Raw genomic sequence first — 21,159 nt, forward strand, 5'->3', positions numbered from 1 at the left:
AGAGCTATGAACTTTACTTTTAACACTGCTTTCATTGTGTCCCATAAATTTGGGCATGTTGCGCATGCAGAAGGATTGATCCTGTTTTTCTGTCCATTCTGTTATTCTATGTATTTTTGTTGGGGGAATTAAACCCATTGATATTAAAAGATATTATTGACCAGTAATATCTATGATGATCATATATTTGCTGGGTATAAAAATCTGAGTTGGCATCTGAGGTCTCTTAAGAGTCTGCAAGATATCTCTTCAGGCACTTCAGGCTTTTAGAATCCTTTGAGAAGTCAGATGTAATTCTAATAAATCTGCCTTTATACTTTATATGTTAGTTGTCTTTTTTCTTGCCCCTTTTAATATCCTATCTTTGTTTTGTAATTTAATGTTTTGATTATTATGTGGAATGGGGACTGATTTTTTATCTAATGTATTTGGTGTCCTGTAAGCTTCTTGTACTTTTATAAGCATATCTTTCTTTAGTTTGGGCAAATTTTCTTCTATGATTTCATGGAATATTTCTGGGTTTTTGAGCTGAAATTCTTCTCCTACTGTTCTTATGCTATTATGCTGTTCCTATTATTCTTACATTTGACCTTTTAATAGTGTCCCAGATTTCCTGGATGTTTTGTTATTTTTAAATTGAACATTTTCTTTGACCTGTGAATCTATTTTCTATCATATCTTCAACCAAAATCATATTTTCAATCAAAATCTTTCAAGAAAGATTTTTTCTTCTATCTCTTGATTTTTGTTGTTGATGTTTGCATCCTTAGTTCCTATACACTTATATAGATTTTGCAGTTTCAGAATTCCCTCCATTTGTGTTTTCTTTATTCCTTTTTTTGTTTGTTTGTTTCTATTTTTAGGTCTTGAACAGTCTCCTTCACCTGTTTGTTTTGCCTTGGCTTTCTTTAAGGGATTTATTGATTCCCTCCATTTTTTATTTGTTTTTTTTCCCTCAATTTCCCCTTAAAGATTGTTTTTATTTCTTCTTTAAGGACCTCTGTCATCTTCATAAAGTTGGTTTTAGGTCATTTTCTTGTGTTTCTGCTAAATTTAAATATTTCATCTTGTTATCTTAGGATAGCTGGGCTCTGGTGGTATCATATTGACTTGACTGTTGTTGATTATTTTATTATACTGGGGTTTAGGCAACTGGGTTTGGGGTGATTATGGGTATAGAAGCTGATTTCTCAGCTTGTCTTTGTTGGATTGGTGTTTGTTCCTTGGTTTCTGTTTTGTTTCATTGTTGTTGTTGTTGTTTTGTTTCTTTTGTTTTGCCTGAATTTCTGGTGGCTGGCTTGGCTCCTGAACCACTAGGGAGTCTGATCAAGTTGGGAACTGGACTTTTGGGGACTAACTTGGCCTTTGGTGCAGCAGGGAGTCTCTGTTCTTCTGGTTGGTATGGCCTGTGCCTGTTCTCCTGACTGGTGTGGCCTGTACCTGAGCAGGCCAAGTATGCCAAAACTGGGGGACAGGGGCCTGGCCACAGGGCGTGTGTGTGTGTGTGTGTGTGTGTGTGTGTGCTCTAGAATGTGTCTTTGGCAACTAAGTCTAGGAGTGGTTCAGTTAGTGGGCAGGTCATTCAACTGCTCTTCTGACTGGTATGGCCAGCATCTGAGCTGCAGGAGTCTGTTAGAATAGGGCTCAGGTATCCTCCTGCAGGGTGGGTGGTGACATGGAAGTAGGGGGAAGGTGGAATGTGTCCTTGGAAAATAGTCTAAGGAGTGGAGCAATTCAGCTGGCAGGTGTGCCACACACCTGTTGTTCTGTCCTGCACCTGTGGCCTGCACCTGAGCAGAAGGAGTCTACTCTTTTTATTTTTTAAAAAGTGAATTGTTAGCCAGGCGTGGTGGCTCACACCTTTAATCCCAGCACTTGGGAGGCAGAGACAGCCTGGTCTATAGAGTGAGTTCCAGGACAGCCAGGGCTACACAGAAAAACCCTGCCTTGAAAAACCAAAAAAAAAAAAAAAAAAGTGAATTGTTATAAAAGAGAGAAAGCTAGGTTACTGAGATGACTCATCAGGTAAAGGTTCTTGCTATAGTGCTGGAGACCTGAGTTTTATACCTGAGATCCACATTGTACAAGGAGAGAACTGCTTCCCCTGGCTGGTCCTCTTAGGGATGTACATATACATACATACATACATACATACATACATTCATACATATATGCATGCATGCATACATAAATACATACATACATACATACATACATACCTGTAATTTAAATAAGAGAAAGAGTAGGGTGCTAAATGGAGTAGCTTAAAGGAAACAATATTTGCTGCTTAAGTATGAAAAGCAGAGTATGGATCCCCAGTGACTACATAGACACTACCCTCCCCCCAATACATAACCACTTGTAACTCCAGTGCTGAGGATACAGAGACCAGAGGATACTTGGAGAAATCTGAATAGCTAAACTAGCTGAGTAGTGAGCTCCAGATTCAGTCTAGAGACTCTGCCACAATGAATGAGGTGTTGAGCAATCAAGAAAGACTCTTAATGTAAGCCTTGGGCCTTCATAACTTATCCACCCATCTACACGTGCACCTATGCACACACATGCTCCCACATAAGTGCAAACGTGCATGAATATCACACATGAAAATGCATGCAAAATGAAGGTTAAGTAAGTAAATAAATATATGGATAACAAAGCTGAGCTGGCCCGTAGTGCAGTGATAGCGTGCTTAGCTTGCCATGTGTAAGTCCCTAAATTCAATCCCCAGCCTGGGGGCTTTTCCTGTTCCAGCTTTCTGTTCTGCCATATGATATTGTATTCTTTCAGACATCCCCATTATAAGGATGCCATTTAGTTATGATGCACTGTAGATAGGGAAATCCTTACTTGAACTAGCAACACACCATTTGAACTTTCAGCTATAAAACAGTAGGCTAAATTGATCTTGTTTATTTATAAAGTACCCAGCCCCAGATATTCCATTATAGCAATTGAATATGCACAAATATCTGAAAGATTGCTAAGCACAGGAGTCATTGCACCCAAAGCAAATGGATGTTAACACAGAGAGAGATTAATAGAATCCTAAAAAGTTAGAAATCACAGTATTCTACTTCTACATTTTGACAGATGAGCCCAGAATAAGGAAGAAATTGTTGGAACTAAAAAGATGAACGGGTGGGTGAGAAATGCAGTTCTCAGTATATGTACAGTTTACATATATAAATATACCCTTGTTGCTATTTTGTAATATCCAGAATCACACAATATTAGAGTGAGAAAAAAACGTTGCTATCACATAATATAGCATCCAAAATTTGCATAGAAGATAACTAAAAGCTCAGGAGGGTGAGTGACAAACGAGGTTTCCTAGCACTGAAGGAAGGACAGTATGGAAATGAGAGCTGAATATTCTAACTCTCATGTCAGTAATTTCATGTGGTACTGTGGGGTGGGAAAGCTTGTATAATCCAGACACCAGAGTGATTATTGGAAAACCTTATAATAACTCGAGGAGAAAATATTGTTAGCCCATTTTACATATGGGATCATTAAAACTGAGAAAAATCAAGTTTTGCAAATGAGATGAAATCCAATCTGCCTGCACTCTGCTTACTTCTGACTATTATTTCACACTGCAATCTCACTAGTCACCGTGATGGCACAGGTGGCCCAGAGAGCACTGGAGTCACCCTGTGTTCACATCTAGCCCTGACAGCACCCTAGCTATGTGATCCTCAGAAAACTACTTCGTCTCCTTGTCATGTACTCCATAGAGTATTGAGTACCACACCCACAGTCAATATTCAAGTGTTCAATCAACATGTGTTGTTATTACATAGTTGAGGAGCAAACTCAAGCTAAAATTGGACCTTGACCCGATTGTCTTAAACACACAAACATCAGCTTCTTTACTCTGGCATCCCTATAGCCCCTATAGTCCCCTTTGGAAAGAGGAAGATTTTGTAGAACTTCAAGGAAGTTCTCCTGCTCAGATAGACGGATTTCATCACATCTCCACACCAGGAGCTTATTTGGATATGTCAGCCATTGCTTCTCCTAGGAGATCAGAAAAATTTTTATAAACCTAAAAATATAAATATTAGAAGATGATAATTAAAACACTCCAACCTGAGTGTAGAATTCATATTCATTATGATAAACTCCAAATGACACCTATAATCTACAGCTGTTAGCCTAGGCTGCTGATAGGCTAAGCATTTAGACTAAGATTCGGATTATTGTACGGTTTCCCAGAAACAACACATTACAATCTGTGGTTCAAGCTGAGGTAGCTTTTAAAAACTACGTGGTGCAGGAAATGAGCAGCTGAGACTGAGAAGTCTTGGTTGAACGTTACTGGGTGAAAAAAAAAAAAAAAAAAAGAAGAAGAAGTCCTCTGGCTACATCTGTACATCTGCATTTAAAAACGTGATTGACTGCACTAAAGATTGATGGTCTAGAGCACGTAACACTCCAATAAAATTTCCATGTTTAGAGTTTTGAAGTCTAAAAGTGAAAGATCCACCAAGGGAGTTTTCAGGCAGTAATGTGTGATAATATTTTGGATTCTAGTTCATGAAATTAAAAATAGCTTCTTGCTCTTACTGGCCTATAAAATGACACGGTAATTGGGGTAAGAGAAGAGCTTGAATTAATATTTCCCTCTTCTGTTTTACTTAAAGTATGATCAGTAGCGTTGATTTAACATGGTTTCCCTTTTACCTCTCAAGGAGTCGTTTTTATATAAAGACTGTGTGGGATTCAAGCCTTATAATTCCAAAGAGATCGTACCAAAGTCACAGCTGTGTGGCATGGAGGAAAGCAGTGTTGATTTATGAGGCTTCACAGACTTAGAAACAGGTACTAAATATTCATGAAATCCCAACGGGGCTTGCACACAAGTTCTATCTCAGTGATCTGTAATTGGGTTATTGGGAAAATAATAATGTGAGCACATCCAAACCCATGGGGCCTTCCAGGACTTAAATTCCTCTAGTTTACGTGTTGTTTTGCTTTGTGACTTTTGCTAAGTAACTTCCGATTAGTTGTTAATGGCTGGAGATAATTTGAAGATTCCCAAAGACAAAAACAAAGATTTAATTAACAAAGCAAGGGAGTAAACATGGAAAGGAGAGCTTTATGAAATTTTCAAATGCTCCCCCTTTTTTTTAATGATAAAAGCTGGAGTTGGAGCAATGGCTTAGTGGTTAAGAGCACAGGCTGTAGTTCCAGAAGACCTGAGTTTGATACCCTGGGCCCGCAACTGCTTGTAACTCCAGTTCTAGAGGATCCAATGTCTCTTCTGACCTCTGTGAACTCCTGCACATACATGCACTCAACTGTATATGCACACATAAGTTTTTAAAATCTTTTAAAAAGGTGATAGGAACAGGCTGGACAGATGACTCTGTTCCCGTTCTTTCAGAGGACTGAATTTAGTTCCCAGCAAACTTAAACATCCTCCAATAGCCTGTATCTTCAGCTCCAGTGGATCTGATGCCCTCTTCTGGGCCCCTGCACTAATGTGCACACGCAGTGCAAGGGAAGGGTTGAACCACAAGAAATAGACAAGAGCTAATCCAAGGCAGTTACAGTAGGGCCTTTTTATCTGAGCTAGCTCAGGCCCGTCAGTGTACCACCATCATGCAGGAAGGTTTTGTTGATGAGGATCCCCAAATATCTACTGGGGCAAGGCTTTATAGTAAGCAGCAAGCAGGGGCTGAGTGTGCAAGCATCTAATTGGGAAGTTACTATGGCCTTTATCATAATTGTCTGGTGCTGAGAGTCATATCATAAACTTAATTTCTGCTTCCCTCTGCATTGGCTTGCGTTTTGTTGGGGGGTAACTTGGAAACTAATGCTAGGTACCAAGTTTAAACTTAGGTCAGGTTCTCTAAAATGGAAAATGGAGTCTGAATTTAAAGGAATTGGCCTCTCCTCTCTCTCTCTCTCTCTCTCTCTCTCTCTCTCTCTCTCTGTGTGTGTGTGTGTGTGTGTGTGTGTGACATACATACATACACACACACACTCTCACACACACATTACACAAATGGAAAATCAGAAATAAAAAGAAACACAATTAGAAATAAAAAGAAATTATTTTTAAAAGTGGTAGAGACTCTAAGGACACAAAGAAATGAGTAAAAAGGAAAGTAAATTTCCGTCGTTTAGCAGATGACGGAATGTTGCAATGAAAACAAAGTTAAAAAAGACTTTAGACCACAATTTAGATTAAATCATAAGTTCAAGAATTAGTCTGGTAGACTAATACTGATTAAGGGAATCTTAAATTTCATTGAGTTATTATACCAATTTTGGTCTCATTTCCATAACATAATTATCTTAATTTTACTTAGCTAATGACAGATTGCAGACATCAAACAGACACCACCCAGACAATCCACTTTTAAAGCCGAAAGGTCAAAAGCATATCACTGGTGAAATCCAATGCTTCAATTTAAGAGCTGTTTATTTCTTATACTCTTGCTTCTGAAGAGAAACACTATTCAGCTAGTCATTAAAATGTATTCTTCTTGCACGGCATGTGCTTCTTTCAATATGTAATAAACAGCCAAAGCCTTGATAGTTCCAGAACACAGTGTTGTTGTTCTTTAGTAACTACTAATAGGTTATCACAATTACAAACTCTCTCTCTGTATCTCTCTATCTCTCTGTGTTTCTGCAGGTCTCTCTATCTCTCTCACACTTCTTTTGTCCCTGTCTGTCTGGGTCCCCCCTCTTCTCCTCTCTCTCTCTCTCTCTCTCACACACACACACACACACACATTGTGTGATATATATATATATATATATATATATATATATATATATATCACTTCAAAAGTCTTTAATGTATTGGGAACTCAAATAAGTTCTAGGAAATAATGTACCAACTCCAATGAAACATTTTTACAGTTTCTAAAATGGCAAGTGTGACAGTGAGGTGACACATCCAGTACCTGCTATCCTGGTCAGAGTTCTTTAGACACGTTTAAAAAACAGAGCAGTAAAACTGATCAAAAGACTTAGAAATAGGATGAAAGGTGAAGGCCCTGATAAAATAGAGGTCTTTAAAATAGTGGTATTGAGTGTACAAACATAGTCATATGATCTGCCCTCCATCTTCACTAAGAGTGTACAGACAAGAAGAGAATTAAACTTTAACACAAAAACAAGATGCTGCTGTGTGAAATATTAAAAAAAAATTATGCCACATTCTTTCCTTTTAGCCAGGGCCTGTCTCAACCACGCTGGCTCTGCCTCTTCGGAGCTCCTAAGCCACTCTCTCTACCTGGCTCATGGTTAGCCACTGCCACGCATGCCCCATGCTTCCAAATTCTTGCAGGACGCATGCCTTTAATCCCAGTACTTGGGAGACAGAGGCAGGCAGATTTCTGAGTTTGAGGCCAGCCTGGTCTACAAAGTGAGTTCCAGGACAGCCAGGGCTATACAGAAACCCTGTCTCAAAAAAACAAAAACAAAAACAAACAACAACAACAACAACCCAAACAAATCCTTGCAGCTGGCTGAAGTGTCCTCATGCACACCTCACTCTGCCGCCATACCTTTCTCTGGAACCCAGCTGAGTTGCTGTGTAAAGGAAAACACCACACGATCTTAGTTTAGAATCAACAGGTAACACAATCGCTGGGCGCAGAATTTACCATCCTAATTTTGTAAACCAATCTATGTTAAATCCTCCAGTGGTGGATTCTGATAGATCCTGATGGATCTGCTACTCAAACCGACAGCCTCTGGTTTCCTACATCTGTCTGCCTCTCTTCTGCCCATAGTCCAAAAGGGTAATTCATTTCTCTTGCTTTCCCTCTTCCTCTCCCAGACCCGGAAGTCCCGCCTACTCGCCCTTGTAATCTTTATTAATTAGGGGAAGGTTCTGCCACAAAATGTTAGAGGATTTCCTATGTGGTCTACATATTTAAAAGAAAATCATCAAATAGGTCGTGGAGTTTTCTTCCTCCTAAAGATAAATAAGGCTTATATTTTCTTCTTCTAAATATTGCAGTGATATTTTGCTGTGAGAAATAATGTACTATTATAGAACCACATCAAAAAAGATCATGTTTATGAGTCATTTGTTTCTATAAAATATACAAAAAATGTAAGACAAAGAAATAGTCAAAAAGTGTTGTTATTGGTAGTTTAAAGCACACTTAACCCTTGACTGGGAAGGAGAAACATCACGTTCTGCTGTTTACCCAATAATCTTCCACACAGTCTCATGAAGAAATGCTTTCTTAGCTTGTTCCATGGAGAGAGTCTGCTACTATAATTAAAATATCAAGATGACTATAAACACACCGTGGTCCATAGAAGATATACTTCTGTTCAGCTGTAGACCTAGCACCCATGCTTACCTAGACATCCTCACAGACACCTGTTCCTAGAGAGACCAGTCGTCATTACACTCCACACTGTTCATGCTCACCATGTGGCTACTCTTTGGGCCACACGTCCTGCCTTAAGCTTCGTGGAGCGTAACCCTACTGACTGGTGAAACACGATCGCTACCTTGCCCTTCCAATTGGGACAGATGCCTGACTTTCCTACCCTTGCCTGACTTGAGAAATCTACCAGTAAAGCTCCCTTGTCTCAAGATAGCAGTGGAGTATGTACTCCTCTGTTCTGCGTCACTCTGGTTGGCCCTTCAGGAGGAAGACTGTAGAAGGACAAGTAAACTCAGCAGAGGTCCTTATGTAGACTAGGACTTTGATGCCATTTTTAAAAAACTGTTGACACCTATTTATATTTTATATACAAAAATAATGTTCATGGGCCAGCGAGATAGATAAGTCGGTAGTAGCACTTGCCACCAAGCCTGTTGACCTGAGTTTGATCCCTGAGACCCACATGGTAGAAGGAGAGAAATAATTCCCACAAACTGTCTACCCTCTGACCTCCCCACATATTCTGTGGAGTGTCTGAGTACACAGACACACACACAGACACACACACACACATACACACACACATACGTACATGACATGCACAGAACAACTAAATAGATGCAAATAACTTACAAAACCTGCATACAAAGTAGATGTGATTTATGTATATAAAACTTGAAGTGGTTTACATTTAACTTACTTAATCCTCAGAACCCTAACAGATTATTACTGTCATTATTTTACCCATTTTACAAATGAAAAAAAAATATACCAAAGGTTTGGGAAGAAATGTGTGCTGAGTCATCAGATATAGAACTACCTAGATGGGACTCAGGTCGCAATTATCTGTGATGCTCCTTGTACTTATCCACAGCCTGCTGCTCCTCAGATAAACTAAACCTAAGGACCAGACATTGATTATTTCTGTACTACTCATGCTTAGAAATACCACTTACTGCCATTTTTCTAGGCCTCCAACCAATAAAACACTCTAAATAGAGTAAAATACTGCCTTAAAAATACATATCAAGGCAGAAAATATTAGCTTATGCTCATGAATTCACTTACCCATTCACAGACCCTCTTTTCCTCATGTCTACAGAAAGAGTAAAGCAGATTGACACCAATAAGCTGCTTCTTGTTTTTTTCATTGTAGTTTATTTGAAACAGGAGCTCATGAATTGAATTGATAAGAAGTAAATTAACATATAAGGATATGAAGCAGAATGTATTTACACAAAAAGTGACTGTTGGTAAAGTAAACTGCTAAAGTCAACAACAGTCACAAAGTAACATTTATTGTAAAGATGAATTTACAGAAGGTGGTGTATACACCATACATTTATTGTATGCATTCAGTATGTTAGTGTAGGGCAGGAGAATAAAGTACATCTAATTGTAACTCTTATTTCCAAGGGGCTATCAGTCAGAAAGTTTAAATTGGAACTTAGATGTTCTTTTCATTATCATAGAACAAACTTATAATCCCTATTTATGATGTTTAGTTTTATGCCAACTTTACACAAGCTAGAGTCGTCAGAGCGGCAAGAGCACCAACGGAGGTAATACCTCCATAAGACCAGGCTGTAGACAAGACTGTAGGGTATATTATTTTTCATTAGTGATTGGTGGGAGAGGGCCCAGCCCATTGTGAGTGATGCCATCCCTGGGTTGGTGGTTCTCTATGAGAAAGCAGGCTGAGCAAGCCATGGTTGGCAGACCCAGTAAGCAGTACTCTTCCATGGCCTCTGCATCACCAGCCTCAAAGTTCCTGATCTTAGTTCCTGTCCTGACTTCCTTCAGTGATAAACAGAGAGTGTAAATTAAATAAACCCTTTTCTCCCTAACTTGATTTTGGTTCTGATATTTGATCACAGCAAGAGTAACCCTAAGGAAGATAACTAACCCTAAAACCTATCTCATCACTGTGAGCACTTCCTAGTAGTTCCTCAGACTATTGGTTTCTATTATTTCTATTAACAAGATCCCGATCCCGAAGATTGATCCATTGACAGCCTCTACTGCCAGTTATCACTCAAGATGGCTTTTCACCAAGGCACTGGTATTCACCTAACTTCACCATTCTGGAGGAGCTATGAGGGTTGGCTCATGCTGACTGAGCTGTGGAAGTCACAGAAGTCAGTCATGGAAGAACCGCCAGCAACTAACATCTCAGGTTTCATTTTTTTAAACGCCATTGGCCAAGCTAGGTAGAAGTTATGGCTCAGGGGTCTTCCAGAGGTAAAATGTCTAGAAGAGGAAGTTCGGGTTAGCAGAGCTGTGTGTTTTTAGAGTCTTCAGATGCATGGTGAGACAGAAGATCCACCACACAGACTGAAACAGAAAGTGGTGACAGTGAGCGGTGAGAGAAGCACATGATACAAGGAAGGAGAAGAGGGGATCTTTGTGAGCTGTGGCCAGGGGCCCTTTTGGTGATTCTGGTCTAGGGGCGTATCACACCTAGGGAAATTAGTGGCCCCAAACTAATAGCAACTCAGCTGAAAGTCAGAAGTAAATGCTGGAAGGAGAAACTTACAATTTTTTTATTTTGGACAATTTCCTCAAGTAAATTCTCTTACAATGACATCTCAAAGTTAAACATAAACAAGCACAATAACAATAACAAGAGAGAAAATACCATGAACAGAAAGATAAATATCAGCTGCTTCTACAATACATAGATTCAAATGATTAGACAAAAAAAAAGAATCACATCAATGAAGAACAAGTTTGAAGACAACTTGGAAGAATAATGACTTCTAAAGGATTTCCCCAGCAACAGTGCAAAGGGACTCAGTCAAGTGCCTTCCAAAAGAAAACTGCAGTAACGAACATTTAAAAGTCAGTAGGTGAGGTGATAGCATAGTAGCCCCAAGTGAGGAAGAATAAGAGGCCAGTGAGATGGATCAGACGGAAAAAGTAGTTGCCACACAAGCCTGGGAAGTTGAGTTTGATCCCTGGGACTAACTCCACAAAATTGTCTTGTCACCTCCACTCACCTGCAATTACACACAACACACGCACATACATACAGGATGATGAAGAGAGGGGGGGAAGAAGAGGAGGAGGTGAAGAAGAAGAGAATAAGTAAACTCAAAGCAGGTCGCAGAGGAGAGGATATAGGATACAGTAGGGATGAAAATCAGTGAGAAACAGATGGCTAGAAAATAGAATCTAAAGATGTGTTGTGTGTCATCAGAGAGTCAGTAGAAGACTCAGAGAAAATAATTGAAGAGGTAACTCAAGAAGACCTTCCAAGCCTGATTAAAACAACCAATGCACAGATTCAAGAAACCCATACCTAATTACGTAAAAGACATAGACACCTAGAAAATTATATTAAGTCTACAAAGCAGGAGAGATGTTAGGAAAGAAAGGGAGAGAGGAAGAGAAAGGAAAATCTTTAAAAGCAAGCAAGAGGGAAAATGTTGGTCTTCAAAGGAGGTCTTCTGCATTCTAAATAACACAATTAAATCCCAAAGAGTGATTTTGTGCAGGTGAGAGTAATTGCATGGTGGCTTCCATAGTTGAAAATAAAACTGAAGGTTAGGATTGTAAAAATATCTATACCTATCAAAAATATGAGGGTGGAAGTCTGGAGAGATGGCTTGGTGATTAAGGTAAATATGAGCATGCGTAATCACGTGTGCATAGCCAAACACAAACACACACACAAATTTTAAAAATAATAATCTTTTTTTAAAAAAGGAGAAAAGTTAGAGTGGACAGACATATTGGCCTAAGTCTGTGATTCTAGTACTTAGGAGATAAAAGCAAAGAAGTCCTCAGTTTTAAAGCAAACTACGTGTTTGGTGAGACTTCTGGTCAAAGGGGGAAAACGGCAAGGAGACAAGAGGTAAGCAAAAAGAGAGTAGGAGGCAAGACACATTTAAACTCCTAAACATAGAAGAAATCACCAGCAAAATTGAAAAATAGTTTTACCTGAACAAGAAAGAAATGCTGCAAAAATAAAATATATATATATTGAAACACAGTAGTTCCAGTTCTCTAGCACTCAGGAGACTGAGACAGTAGGATAGATGACCAAAAGAACTGAAGACCAGCTTGGGAAAAGTAATGGAACCTGTACAAAGGGACATAGCAAAGCACTCTTGCCTATAATCCCAGAACTCAGTAGGCTGCGGCAGGAAGATTGCCATCTAATGTCAACAATAACAAAGTACACTGAAGACTGGAAATAAAACAACGCAGAATTAAATGCTATGAAAAGCATCTAGCCATGTATTTCTGTCTAATTTGCTTTCCTTTGCTGCGATGAAAAACTGAACACAAACAACTTGGGATGGAAAACATTTGTTTCATCTTACATGACAACCTGTCATTGAGGGAAGCCAAGGAAGGACCACGGAGGCAAGAACTGAAGCCGAGACCAGGTAGGAGTACTGCTTCCTGGCTTGCTTTCTGACTCACATTCAGCTAACTTCCCTAGGGTTGGTACTATTCACAGTGAGCTAGCCCTCCTCTACTAACTAGCAACCAAGAAAATGTTCCTTGTACATGTCAAGTTGGAAAAAAAAAAAAACCTAACCAACACATCTTGACAATTCAGACAAAACTAAATCATAGAGGTGTGGTCAGCATGCTGGTTGCACGGGCATCATCAGGCATCTGGTTAGAAACACAACTGCAGGCACCTCTCCTTGCACCCCAACTAGAGCACTGATTAGAAGCCCTGGGGATGGAGTTGGGCAATCTACATGCCCTCACAAATCTTCCCAGTAGCCCTGATCTCTCTGGAATTGTTGGACGCACAAGCACCCTCAGACGCACCACAGGCAATTTTCACTTATGTGAATGTATAGCTGGTGTCTGTACTTTTTTGAAAAGTCATTCTTCGTAGTAGATGGCTACTGTTGAGGAGGAAAAGGGGTGAAATTTATCTTCAATTTACTGTTTATTAACTGATCAGAAATTACAGTGATACTGTGGGAGATGTCTTCATCCTTCTAGTGAGCATGCTGATCTGGTCTTCACCGATCTCTACTTCTCTGCCTTCCACAAAATAGGTTGTTTGTTTCGCCTAGAGAAGACAATTGGAAAGACCACAGGAGATTATTTCTCCATGTATCTTCCAATCATGTAGACTTCATGGATCAGAAGTGTATGTAAGTTATGCCATATTGATACTTCTGATGACAAATCTGGGGTCTTCCGGAATACAGAGTTGTTTAGTTGGATAAATTAAATGCAATGAATTTAATTGGGTGCCAGAGGTAACCTGGGCCAAGTGGCATCATGAACGGCTAAAGACTAAATGATCATACTTATCTTCACGTGAGGCATAGGCAAAGCCTGCCAACAGTGACACACTTTCTCCAAAAAGGCCACACCTCCTAACCCTTTTCTTCCTTCTCAAGCAGTTCCACTCCCTGATGACTAAGCATTCAAAATATATGAGCCTACGGGGCCATTTTTATTTAAACCACCTCAGATATGTCTCTTCTTTGCCCTTCAAAGCATCAAAAAAGTACACTTTTTATTTTTTTTATTTTTTGAGACAGAGTTTCATTAGGTAATCTTTGTTGGCCTGGAACTTGCTATGTGTCTTAGTCAGGGTTTCTATTCCTGACAAACATCATGACCAACAACCAAGTTGGAGAGGAAAGAGTTTATTCGGTTTATACTTCCATGTTGCTGTTCATCACCAAAGGAAGTCAGGACTGGAACTCAAGCAGGTCAGGAAGCAGGAGCTGATGCAGAGGCCATGGAGGGATGTTACTTACTGGTTTGCTTCCCCTGGCTTACTCAGCTTGCTTTCTTATTGAAAGCCAAGACTATCAGCCCAGGGATGGCACCACCCACATTGCACCCCCCCCCCCATCATTAATTAAGAAAATGCCTTACAGCTGGATCTCATGGAGGCATTTCCTCAACTCAAGCTCCTTTCTCTATGATAACTCCAACTTGTGTCAAGTTGACACACAAAACTAGCCAATACAATTTATCCCCTGTCAACTTGGTACCAACATAGTGGGGGTATTCCTGTGACAATCCAACCATGTTTTTTGGGGGGGGGGCGCTGTGGAAGGACTTTGGAACTTTGGGCTAGAAGATCCATTCGCTGTTAAGAGCTCTGTGGGATGTTGTGTAGGAACTTGGAAGATAATGTTTAAAACAGTGCAGAAAATTGAAACCTGGCTTGTAAAATTTCAGAGGGAAGATTAAAGATTCTTATCAGGACTGTTGCTATTTTGATTGTAAAGATTCTGTGGTTCTGGTTAGCTGGGGCTGAAGAATCAGCTGTGATTAACAAGATATCAGAACTATTAAAGTGAAAACTTTTCCTTACTGGGACTATTGATGCTGGTTAGCTGAAGCTAACAAATTAACACTGATTAAGAAGAGACTAGTACCATTGAGGTGAAATATTCTGGGAAGTGTTTTCTGAGAGCACAGAGGCTGTGTTCCAGAGATAGCCAAGGTTGTACCTTGTGCTGTGGCTGGACTTGGTAATGTGTGTCACCCAGGTGGTACTGGTTTTGAAGGCATGATGGGGTCATGCAGAGCAGCTGAGGCTCAGCACTGTGAGAGGCCATGGAAGGCCATTGGTGAAGGTGCAGCCTCAGTTGCAATTGATGGCCCAGGACTAAAAGGGTCATGCAAAGGAGTTGAGGCTTAGAACTAGGAAGAGAGCCTATGAGAGGCTATTGGTGAAGCCTAGTTACAGCAGAAGACAGCAGTGTTTTGGAGATGCCAGTACCATGAGATGACTACCAAGAACAGCAGTAGCAGTGGAGTACTGGTGGCTGGAGCCTAGAAGACAAGGTGTGTGCTATAAAGGGCAGACCTAGAGAAGTGACTCAAGCCCTTGGAGGAACCCAGAAGATCTTGACTGGATCCTAGACATTGGACAATTAGGTTTGATTTTGCTTTTGATTGTGTCTGTGCTCTGATATTTTTCCCTCTTGAAGGAAGAAAGTATTTTAGTGGAGCCCACGGTTAAGAGACTTTTAATTGTNAAACGACTTTGGATTTTAAAGAGAATGTATATTTTAAAGCGATTGAAATTTTAATATGTAGAATTTGCAAAGGCTGGGGGACTTTTAAAATTATTTAGATCTTGGAGATGAATAAGAAAGTAAGGATTGAGGCTTAATAATGGTGTGTTTGTGTGTCAAGTTGACACACAAAACCATTCAGTATAGTCTGTTAACCAGCCCAGCCTTGATCTCAGAGAGATCCACCTAACCCTGCCTACTGAGTGCTACAAAGGTACATTTTAAAAGAGACTTGCATATCATAAATGGAAGCTGTGTGTTCTTAAAGTTCATGAACATAGCTTTTTATTACTTGTATGAAAGTACACAAGTACTTTAGATTTTAAAAAAAGACCTTCAATTATACACGAAAAAAGCAACTATAAGTCCAGAATCTGCTTTGAAACACTCCCAAATTATTTCACAGAGCTATGAAAGACAGATTTTCTTATTTGCAATGTGGTAGTTCCAGAATCTCTCTACATATTCCTTTGTCTGTCGTTACAATGGTATATTATTTAGCTCCTGGAATCTCATTTTTATTCCATGATTACTATTTCATACTAGGATTGTCTGGTTTACTGGACTTTTAAAAGAAACTCCAATGTACAGTCCAGAAACACCTTCCTGAGTCTTAACACAACACTCACAATCAAAGCCCTGTTTCTGAACCACAAAACTTCCTCCTGGGCTCCTATTTGTTTCTCTCGGCCTTATTTACCTCGCTGTTACCCACACATCTATTATGTAAGATGACAGATTTCCAACAACAACAAAAGCTTGATAGACACAGCCATCAACTCCAATCATAAACAATCACAGAACAAACTTTAGAGCATTTGTATGGAGCATGAACCTCAGCGGGAAAAGTGTTCTCTCCAAGTATTGCAGTTTATGATTATGAGTAAGATAGATGAGCTAAGGCAGTGGGATAATAATGTTCTGGGACTGCGAGTCAATGAGGAAGATTAAAGGCACAAAGAAAGTCTTCCTAATCAACAAGGAGATAACTGCTGGAAAGAAAAATATGTTCCTTGCTTGAAATTAACTGCCACACGTTCCCAACCTACACAAAGCTGTCAGAAAGGACATCTAAATCTGTCCTTGTTTGTAACATGTGTTGTGACAAGATTTGACAGTTTATCAAAGAACTATAATTGCCACCTAAACATCTAGCATTTTGTCAACTGTAAGTGTGTTTAGTGAAAGCATTTATTTAACTTAAAACACAACCATTTTCCTCGCTCTCTGAAATGACTGCCTGGATTTCTTTTCTCCTTTGCTGATCAAGCTGAATCAGAACTGTCTTTGAATTATTTATGTTGGGATTGTGAAGGGTAAAGAAACAATCAGTAAAGCAAGATATGATTACTGAGGGAATGTGTATGTTCTGGTTATTGACTCCAAAGACCTTCGAAGTGCAACAGTTCTCAGGGATCCGTGCACAGGACATTTACACACTCTTGTTTGGGGAAGGGGAAGGATGAGGCCCTTTCTCCCCTTCACCATTCTGAATTCTAGAGCAATTTACTAAGAAGGAACACCTCAGCAGAGAGATGTGTTACACAATGTGTCTCATCCCTGAATGTATCTTTTTCCAGAAGCAGTCCATCATTGGTAAGTTTTCTCCCTCAACCTATAGAACAAAGAGGAGGACTGTGAAATCCCTGGATGATGTATCCAAGTGAGAAACATGTCAGAAGAACAGTGTATCACACTAGTGGTTTGTTTCTTTCTGGAAATTTTAGAAGTTGGTTACGGCTCATATTTGTTCTTTGTTGTAGTTACTTGGGTCTTGGCACATGTATACTTCCTGCAAACTTTTTTCTGTCATTCTAATTAACTTGGGAGTTGGGAGTAGGAGCCTAACAGGACAAAACAGTAAAAGCCATGAGTGAAAATCTAGGAAGCCTGCATCCTGGTACACACTGAGATGTAGTGAGTCAGAAGATCATGGGTAGCTTGTTTCTTTGGTAACTCAGTTTCCTGGCTGTGAACTGGGTTATTAATACATGGCCTATGAGACCACTTCCATCCTTAACATATTATGATTCTAGACAAATCCAAGGTACAGCAGCAGCCAGCTCTTGGAACAAAAATAACGGCAAGACAAAAATGGCTTCTACTTAACAACTTGAGAAAAATATAACCAACTATGGGTTTTAAATGTTTACATTAGTATTCAGTCCTATTTAGGTAATATTAAATCTATTTAAAAATCTGTTTTGTTTTTCATTAAAAACCGAAAATGTGTGTCATACTGAGAACACTAAAAGAAAAATCAATTTAATTGAGGCTGCAAGTACTTTTAGTGCTTCTAAATTAAGCCGCAGGATTTTCTGTACAAATCACTGTATATAGCTCATTTGGGATGAATTACATGGCACAGGTGATTCTGTTGGATTTGCTCCGAAGAGAAGAACATGAATGAAGAGCAGTGAACAGAAAGCAGTTGGCATGGATTGTCAACCCCAAAGCACATGAACTGTAGAGGAAAGGCAGGTATTTCCATGTCAAGAGGGATATGTTCAGGTCACTACCGTGCTTTCTTGGTATAACATTTTAACATGGGCATTGTTAGCTGTTTGTGTGACTTTATAATAATATCTCATTCAACATGTAAAAATAAAAGTCTATAACCAAGTAATAAGTTTCTCAGACTTCATTGTGTGTAATCAATGTTTTAATAATTTACTTACTGATGATCACTTGCTGGATTCCAGACTCAGTTTCTTGAACTATCAAGGTTAGCTACAAGTTCCTACTTATCATCTTAAACTCCAGCAGAGGCGCTGCCATCTACAAATATGTTCAACTACATTCACAGCTATGCCAGCATACATGTGGCCCCGTGGGGAACACATTCTGATACACTTGCAAGAGGTAAAACAACACACAGGAGTGACTTATGGAGTATGCAGCCACCTCTCCATTATGTATCCTGGAGGTGCTTGCAAATGCTCTGGAATAGAATCCCATCTATACCATTTTCCAACCTTTGGTCTTTTCAATCTGTTGAAGAACTAGACTGAACAACACTCTACCCCAGAACTCCTCCAGCTAAAAACTTTCTTTTTTTTTATTTAAACAATTTTTTATTAGATATTTTTTTCATTTACAATTCAAATGCTATCCTGAAAGTCTTCTGTACTCTCCCCCAACCCCCGCCCTGTTCCCCTACCCACCCACTCCTGCTTCCTGGCCCTAGCATTCCCCTGTACTGGGGTATATGATCTTCATAAGACCAAGGGCCTCTCCTCCCAATAATGGCCGACTAGGCCATCCTCTGCTACATATGCAGCTAGAGACACAAGCTCTGGGGGTACTGGTTAGTTCAGATTGCTGTTGCTCCTGTAGGGTTGCAGACCCCTTCAGCTCCTTGGGTACTTTCTCTAGCTCCTTCACTGGGGGCCCTGTGTTCCATCCAATAGATGACTGTGAGCATCCACTTCTGTTGTTTAGAACCCTGTTTTGTTTTTCCATATATTCAAATTTTAAACTTCCAAAAAGTTCATACTGATTAGTCATACCTTTAATTCCAGCACTTGAGAGGAATTAAAGGATGCAAGGCCAGACTAATCATGGAACGAACTCTAGGAAAGCCAGGGCTACACAGGGAAACCCTATCTGGGAAAAAAAGACAACAAGAAAAACTAATAACAATAACAATAAGAAAGTCCCATAGACTATAAAGTCTTCTTAATTTGAAAAGTGTGTAGTAGATGCCAGTCAAGTTTTGTTTGTTTGTTTTGTTCTGTTTTGGTTTTGCCCCCCCCCTCCCCTTTTTTTTTCCAAAAGGCTTGAGGTCAGATCAGCACAACCGTTAGGGGAAGGGACAGTAACGGCTTTGTAACCACCCGCTGTGCAATGCCCGGAAACTGTTAGTCTGTGGTCCAATTTCCCTTCCAAGACGGAAGTTTTGAGTCTAGGATCTCGGGCCAAGATGCCAAACATCAAACTCTTCAGCGGCAGCTCCCACCAGGACTTATCCCAGAAGATTACTGAGCGCCTGGGCCTCGAGCTCAGCAAGGTGGTCACTAAGAAGTTCAGCAACCAGGAGACCTGCGTGGAAATTGGTGAGAGTGTGCGTGGAGAAGATGTCTACATCGTTCAGAGCGGTTGTGGTGAGATCAACGACAGTCTAATGGAACTTTTGATCATGATCAATGCCTGCAAGATCGCTTCAGCCAGCCGGGTGACAGCAGTCATCCCATGCTTCCCTTATGCACGGCAGGATAAAAAGGATAAGAGCCGGGCTCCCATCTCTGCGAAGCTCGTAGCAAATATGCTGTCTATAGCAGGTGCAGATCACATTATCACCATGGACCTACATGCTTCTCAGATCCAGGGGTTTTTTGACATCCCGGTAGACAATTTGTATGCAGAGCCAGCTGTGCTGAAGTGGATAAAGGAGAATATTTCTGACTGGAGAAACTGCACGATTGTCTCTCCTGATGCTGGTGGAGCCAAGAGGGTCACTTCCATCGCGGACCATTTGAATGTGGATTTTGCCTTGATTCACAAAGAACGGAAGAAAGCCAATGAAGTGGACCGCATGGTGCTTGTGGGTGATGTGAAGGATCGGGTGGCTATTCTTGTAGATGACATGGCTGATACTTGTGGTACAATCTGTTACGCAGCGGACAAACTTCTCTCAGAGGGAGCTACCAGAGTTTATGCCATCTTGACTCATGGCATCTTTTCTGGCCCAGCTATTGCTCGCATCAATGGCGCGTGCTTTGAAGCAGTAGTAGTCACTAACACCATACCTCAAGAAGACAAGATGAAACAGTGTAGCAAAATCCAGGTGATTGACATCTCAATGATTCTTGCGGAAGCCATCCGGAGAACCCATAACGGAGAATCTGTTTCCTACCTGTTCAGTCACGTTCCCTTGTAATGCAATGACATAAAGTTTAAATGCAGGAAGATAAAATAAAAATAAACCTTGTTCATTTCTTTGCTTCTGTATATGGTGAAATGTTCTGACAGAGACCCATTTGGGTCCACCGTGGCCTCAGTAGATAGGGGATTGTGGGTTTCCTCACATAGTCATTTCATTCTGGCTTCTTTGATTTTGTGAGCTTTGAAGTTTCACAAAGCCCCATTGCCACAGGGTTTCTGCTCTTGCGATATATTTCGTCAAGCTACCAAAGGACAAGTCAGCTACAAAGCCACTTGATCTAACACACACACACAATCACATGGTTCAAGTTCACCAGAGTCCATGGTAAACTTCAACAGGCACCCTGGGCTTTCTTAACCATCTTCCTGTATTCTAAATTCACTGGAAGGCAATGGCAGCTTCCAGTTTAAGCCACCATTGAGTTCAACGAGTCTGCACAGCAAAGTATAGCTAGTGTTCTTTGAGAAAGAAGACCATGACTATCTCTATTTGAGGACTCATCTTAGAACCTTAATCCTACATCCTTCTTTCACTTTAGCTCTCTCAGGCATCCTCTTCCTGGGAAAATATGCAATTGTGTTCAACTGTTCAATAAATCATAGTCTTGTCAAAAGCAATGTCTCTTGCACCTATCAATGATGCATGATCTGTAATATACGTTTGTTTTGCTGTAGCTGCCTACTCGCATCACGGTAGATTCTAGGTGGTGATGCAGAGCCTTCTGGCTAGTTTCAACATTTGTGTCTCATCTTCCTTCACTGTAGTAGATTGGCCTTCCCAAAGACCTTAGCTTGTATTTTGAGATTATGCTCTCATTTCTGTCTATGTGTGTTGAAGTGTGTGGTTACAAAGACTGTGTGAAGGTTCTCATCTCCAGGAAAAT

At 40.2% G+C, this 21,159-nt stretch overlaps 1 protein-coding gene across 1 annotated transcript; it reads left to right on the forward strand.

The window, feature by feature from the left end:
* The first annotated feature begins 19,185 nt into the window (after nt 1–19,185).
* Prps1l1 (phosphoribosyl pyrophosphate synthetase 1 like 1) lies at nt 19,186–20,877 on the forward strand. Its single transcript, XM_021179273.2, has one exon. It carries the CDS (start codon nt 19,314–19,316, stop codon nt 20,268–20,270), a length of 957 nt encoding a protein of 318 aa, XP_021034932.1. The 5' UTR covers nt 19,186–19,313; the 3' UTR covers nt 20,271–20,877.
* Nucleotides 20,878–21,159: the final 282 nt, after the last annotated feature.

The sequence above is a fragment of the Mus caroli genome, chromosome 12 (assembly GCF_900094665.2).
Source record: "Mus caroli chromosome 12, CAROLI_EIJ_v1.1, whole genome shotgun sequence".
NCBI classification, from domain to species: domain Eukaryota; kingdom Metazoa; phylum Chordata; class Mammalia; order Rodentia; family Muridae; genus Mus; species Mus caroli.

What these genes read in the sequence shown, in the direction of transcription:
- Prps1l1 (XM_021179273.2), top strand. Translation starts at nt 19,314, where the DNA reads ATGCCAAACATCAAACTCTTCAGCGGCAGCTCCCACCAGGACTTATCC.